Raw genomic sequence first — 6572 nt, forward strand, 5'->3', positions numbered from 1 at the left:
GAGCTGGTTTCTCCAGGTAGACTACTTGGTTGGAGAATACAGCACACAATCAAACGAGGTTGAAATGTTGATAATGCCTGCAAAGATTAGCCTTCAGTGTTTGCTAACTCAGGACAAGAAATGAGAGAGCATCATGAGAAATGATGAGCATGAGTATAGCAAAACTTCAGTGCCACATAAAGAAGTGTCCTCATTCTAAACTAAAACTAGAATCACTACTCTAATTTCCGGCTTTATAAGGCCACAACAAAAACCACCGCAATGTAAATACTTTGTGACCACACTATAGCAACTTTGACATTAAAAATAATACTGAGACTTGCAATTATGCAATGCATAATTTCTTAAAAAAAAAAAACAAAACAAAAAAAACACACACAAAAAGATAACAAAGACAATCAGAACAAATTAGTCGGTTGCATTGCTATCTTGATTGCCAGGCCAGAATAGGTCTGTTACCAAGACGGTTTACTATTTTAACAGTTTGCAAAGGCATATATGTATGTTAGATGGGGGAAGTCTCCAGCAAGCCTCCAGCACCATCATTAATCCTGAGTTACTTAATCCCCTCTAGAGATGAAACAAAAATGCCAGACTGTTTGTCCATGATCCAAATATTGATATTCTACAAAGTGTTATTAATGTGCTACATAGCCTACCCAAATACTAAATCATACTCAGCAAAAAAATGAAAAACACAATAAATTCCAAAATAACTAAAGGGAAATTATAATGTTTTAGAAAAAGAAAAAAACAACAGGAAGTCTGTAACATTAATAACATAAACCTGCAAGCTCACTTGTAACCTCTGAGGTTACAATTGAGGCATGTGTGGAAGGAAAGGGAATCTCTTCTTATTCTTACCAGGTATAGCTGAATCTTATGCCTGTGAGCAACGTTTCTGTGCTGTCATGCTATAAAATGTTTAAGTGATAATAACATGTGATTCTACAATCATTTTGGATAAACAGGAGCTCTGCATTCTGGAGCTAGGTAAAAAAAAAAACAACGCAAAAAACCAAAAAACCAAGCACAGCTCAATCCAAATGTAAACAATTGTTCTACCGAAGAAAGAAAAAAAGCTTTCTGGTAGATCTTGTTTCTATAGTTTTAAATGTATTTTGTAGAATATGAAGAAATCTAAGAACTTTCTTAAATTGCTAAAGCACATAAGCATTTAAGCTAGAAATTTTAACAGCAATCTGACCTCTTATGATTTCAGTAAAACACCAACTCATTAGGCCTGCAAGGCTTGTAATGTCTACTAAATACAATATTCTTAAAGTAAGCTCCCTCTCTCCCCCCAAGTCCTGCCCCCACCAAATCCCACAATACCTGTAGGTTTAACAGAATAGTACCCAACAGCCTCTCCTTGCTTCCACATGATCTTAGCATAGTCATTGCTACGATGACAGAGAAACGGGACATCATCTGTTTCCATTTCTTGTGTCCGATAGATAATTCGATTAAGAACATAGAGAACAATCCTCTCTCCGACAGTTTTCACCTAAGGAAACACAAAAAAACATTTTAGAAGAGTTGTCAAATTAGTTAATACTCATCCATCAGGGACCTTGTTTTTCAAAGTTGCCAGTTAACACAGCTGCAGATGGAGTCAAGAGAAGCTGCAAAAGCAGGATGAAGCTCTGTGGTTTGTTTGCGGGCAAGGAGATGCTTGGAAGCCATGGCAATAGGTTAAGTATAAAGCACTACCATAGACAAAGGGTATTTCACGACTTCAGTGTCACTCCTAATCCAATGGGTAAAAGCTGAGAGAAGTGCTGTGAGTGGAGTGGTGGTGGAAATGTTTTGATTTTAACTCAAAACTATTTCTGGATTTAAGAAATATTCACCAAACACAATAGCAGTACACCAGCCTCAGACTTCCCAGGCTAGCAGGTAATTGGAATCCTACAAAGAAATTACAAGCCTCATAGTGTAGCAGGACTTGGCATGCTCAGTCACTATTGACAGAGTGGCAGACAACAGGACATGATGCAGTGGAAGAATTAGCTACAACAGTAGGAACTCAATAACCTTTCTCTGTCCTGCAAGGTTCATTTACATATGCAATTTAAGTTCACCACTATTCTACCCACTGTGAAGGAAGAACAGAGGAATTATACTCTCTTCCCATGTCCAGAGTCTCAGCTATCCTACCTGTAAAAGGTTCAGCATTCCGATTTAATCACCATCCTACCATTAAGAAGCACATGTAAAACAAGGCTACATGCCAAATTCTCTAGAGTAAATAAAAAAATAGAAAAGATCAAAGATGAGTGCCCAGATTACAAATTACACTCCCAGAAAAATACAAATTTCCAGTTTTGGAAAAAAAACAAAACTCCATGCTACATACATGTCAGTAGTGGCAACAAAGGTCAATGATGAGCAATAAAGCAGACACCAGGCAACCTGCTTTCACAAACCTCATGTAGTGCCACTGCAAGCCACCAGCTCCAACTCATCTTTATCAAACAGGTTCCTGACAATATTTTTAGTTTACTAGTCTTCTGATAAGACAAGCAGGTACTGCTATGGTACAATGCACCATTCTACTAAGACATTTCAATACAACTATGCATACAATGAGTAAAGAAAAAACTTTTAACATCATTAACACTTAAATAGCTTGCATATGAGGCTACTGTACGAGATCCACTCTTGCTCTACATACTATCTTCACAACCAAGTTCCCTTCCCTGTAGTACCTATTCCTCTATTCCCATTGACCTTGCTTTTGACTTGAGACAGCCACCTCATTTCTGAAAGAAACGAAAACATGTTACATCTCACATACTACCTATTTGCCATTATTTGCCATTATCTGCAAGGATAAGAATAATTGCTAGGTGAACACTGGAGCGCTTTACCTGCTGAAGACCCTGTCTACCAGGGATAGACGTTCTCACAATGTCATCAATTGACCACCACCGGTCAGCAAGATACAGGGCTACAGCTTGGAAGAAACAAGGGGAAATACAGAGTTAGTGATTCTTACCATTCCAAAAGAAAGAGATTCATTAAACCTACTAAACAATTACGAATAACACTGCAGTAACCAAGGTAAGCATCTTCTAGTTGGCACTGTATTAATGCAGCTCTTACTACCCTAGCACAACAAATGTGGTGCTATACATGCCCCCACATGCAATGCTCCCTAGTCCAAAACTTGTTTGAAAACTGAGAACAATAAAACCAAACACAGACTTTGCACAGTATGACATACAGGAACTGCTTTTCAGACATAATCACTGTTGTTCAACACTGTGCTCTAACACCTTCTTCCACTAAACACTGGGCCTACCAAGAGGAGTACCATTCATACATGTATTTCAGTTTGGTTGTTGATAGATATTGATACTGAAACTATGCAAGTTTTAGGGAGTCAGTTGAATATAAAAAGGCTGATGGCCATGTAATTAGCAATCAGGAAGAGTTTGATCTATGGGCATTTGGCATTAAATGGAAAGAGAGGGAAACATGGAGGATTGGAAAGGAAGGGAGAAAAGGAGGGGAAAAACACCCCAAACCAGTGAGATGTCATCTTAGCCAGATGTATGTTAGGACCTAAAGGTAAAGACAAACTTACACCTGATGCTGATCCATCACTGCTAATAAAGACCCATAATTCATGGGCAAATTCTAGGGATTCTACAAATGCTCAGTAAATTTATTTTGGAGAGGTGAGGTGTACATAAAGAGATCATGAGATAAACATTGTACTTAGATTCAGGTGAGCACCATGTTATTTTGCTACCTATCTTCCAAATTCAATGGGTCCAGTTCTACTCTGATTAGTGTGCAAAATTTATCAGTTGTGTACATGAATCCACAAGAAAAATAACAGTATGGGAACAAGAATGCAATGAATGAAAAATGCAAAAGTGGCAAAGTTATGAGCTACACTAGAATGGAACGAGCAAGGGCCTGCTTACATGTATTTGTCACAGAAAAAACAAAAGAGCAACACAGAGATTAAAATCGTAAAATGAAACCTGTGAGACAGTCCGTTGGTGCAAACAAGGCAAGAACTTTGTGTGTCTGCTCTTCACCATAAAGAGGAACGAAGCTCACACTTGACAAGCTAACAGAAACCTGAAACAAGAGTGTACAATACTTCAATAGACTCTTGATATAAAAGAACATTAGTAAAATATACAGAGGATGTTGAGCAAGGTAAGCAAGACAAACGTTGAAAACCACGTGCTTAACAATTAACCGTAAAGGACGAGCATCAGACCCCAGCCCTTACGTTAGATATTTCTTCCCACGGACAGACTACATTATAAAGAGCTCTGATGAGCTCTGGCAGATTTAGTTACAGTAATTTATACTGTTACACTGCTCTGCTGTCAGCAGTTTGCATTTATGTGCTCAACTGAAGTAAGCTGTGCAAAGTAGGCTCATTTCAACTGCCCCAGCTATGCAAGCTGTCAAAGCCAATGGAAGAACGATGCAGGCAGTCAAGCATAGAAACAAACTGGCACAGCATAACTGCTGTTTGTTAACATGAGCCCTAATGTGCTAAGGTGGGAAGGCTGGATTCATAAGGGTTTTCTTCCCTTTAACTGCACACATTTTAGAAATTCCAAAGTTGTCTGCTTGATTTCCCTCAGTAATAACATCAGAAGGGTCAAATCAATCCGTGTTGCAGAAGTTGAGTACCTTTGTGGAAATGCATTTTGGTGTTTAAATTCACATGTTTTCAGTATTTAATTAAGAAATAAAATTAGACAGACATTAATGATGTGGTAAATAGGACTTCCTTACCTAATTTAAGAAGATTATGGTATAATATGCCACAAATGAAAAAGTTAACACAAACAAATATTTAGGCATACAGCACCTGCAGAAATGCAGGGAAGTGCTCAGGACTCTGCTTCTGCCAAGGAATCTGCAGCACTGACTTTTTGTTCCCACAGAGAATCTTCTCAGCTTACTTAGCTCTCATGAAAGCTATGCACCACTGCTTTTATTGGTATTAATTTTAAAACAAATGTTCATCTAGACAGAACCAACATTGACCAACTTATCATGCAAAGGATAGGTGTTTAAAACATGAAGCGTCACAGCCAGCCTCTATTAGGTGTCACAACAACAGCAGGGAATATATTTCAGATAAAAAGAAAAAAATAGCTTCTGAAATTAGTGAAACTTGCTGATCAAGAATTGAAGCCAACCATGAAGAACACCGATGGACTGAGATACAAAAAGAGACAGTTAGTTTCAGTAAATCAGGAACCCCTTAGTTACAATGATAGATTTTTATGACCATATGAGTTAGTGCTTTTTAGGAAAGAGTTTGACTCATCAGTTGAAATTTTAAGGTTTTTTTGAAATTACTTAATGCATACAGATCCATTGCCTAGAAGGAGCAAATAGTCACTGACACCCCAATTTAAACCCAATTATAGAATGATAAAAAAGTAGAGCTTAACACACAAACAGGATATTAGAAAATACAAAAGCTTTGCTGAAATAATTGTGTAATTCAATAGTTATGGACTGGATATTTTAAATCTTTTAAATCTATGAGTATATCAAGAAAACTGGGACTAAGGTATTTTCTGGTTCTTACTTTGCCTTGACCTGGCAGAGAAAAGAATTCAGGACGCTTTGGATTCTCACGCCGAAGGTAAGCCAAGTAGTCCTCTGCTGATCTCTCCAAGTCCTCATGGCTGCAGCTGCCCAACATATCCACAGGGAACAACATCCTCTTGAGAAATAAGCAACATTGTTACTGTAGGTAGTTTGAGAGATACAACACGCAGTTTATCACACATTCCTACTAAGCACATAACTAGCACTGTTGAACAGCCTCACTCAGCTACTTTCTAGAGCCCTCTACATCCAAGGCAGAAAGGAAAAATGCTTCAGGCATTTAACTAGGATGGTGCCTTTTAGCACCCAGTCTGTAAAACAATACATGAGCCCAATCTGTGTTTATAAGCCGAAGAGGATGGTTTTCGCCCACAGATGCCCCTAGACCCAAACGTGGCAGATTTCCAACGTACGAGCCCCGTTTGCAGCACGTGTGCAATAGACTACACGCTGCCTCGAGGTGGCAGTCTCGCTTACGGCAGGCTCACAGCTCATGCTTCTGAGGCCACAGACTACGCAATAAGGGACTGGTCAAATAAAAAGTAAACAGCCAGAAAGATAACAACATGAAAGAGGAGTTCATTTATTTTTGGAGACTTTGCATTTAAATCCATCCTGAAGAAACCAAAGCATTGTTCAGAAATTCGCTCAACAACTGGACAGTTAGAGGGCCTACCAGCTGGTTGTTTCCAAAAGCATTTCAACTGTGAACAGGAGATGCTACAAGCTCATTAAAAACAAGAGCCCACCGACAGACTAAAGAGACCGACAGAGACACTTCAGGAGGTAACAAGACAAAAATTAAAGCACTGAAGACCAACCACAGTGGCAATAGCTCCTTGAAAGCTCTTAGATTAAAATTTTCCTCATTAAAGCACTGTTAAATTAAGATTAACAAGAGCTCCTGGAATTCACCATGTGCTTTTCAGCTAAGGCTCTTGCAGGTCTTCAACACTATACACAGAAAC

At 38.6% G+C, this 6572-nt stretch overlaps 1 protein-coding gene across 1 annotated transcript in view; it reads right to left on the minus strand.

Moving 5' to 3' along the window:
* Positions 1–5716, minus strand: part of LOC104626740 (soluble lamin-associated protein of 75 kDa-like) — an 18503-nt gene extending 12787 nt beyond the window's left edge. The window contains exons 1-4 of the mRNA XM_010294750.1: positions 5582–5716; positions 3999–4098; positions 2874–2959; positions 1336–1507 (exon numbers count right to left, since the gene is read on the minus strand). Coding sequence (XP_010293052.1) covers positions 1336–1507; positions 2874–2959; positions 3999–4098; positions 5582–5716 — 493 coding nt within the window. The remainder of the gene's footprint in view (positions 1–1335; positions 1508–2873; positions 2960–3998; positions 4099–5581) is intronic.
* Positions 5717–6572: the final 856 nt, after the last annotated feature.

This window comes from Phaethon lepturus, unplaced genomic scaffold, assembly GCF_000687285.1.
Source record: "Phaethon lepturus isolate BGI_N335 unplaced genomic scaffold, ASM68728v1 scaffold5999, whole genome shotgun sequence".
NCBI lineage: Eukaryota > Metazoa > Chordata > Aves > Phaethontiformes > Phaethontidae > Phaethon > Phaethon lepturus.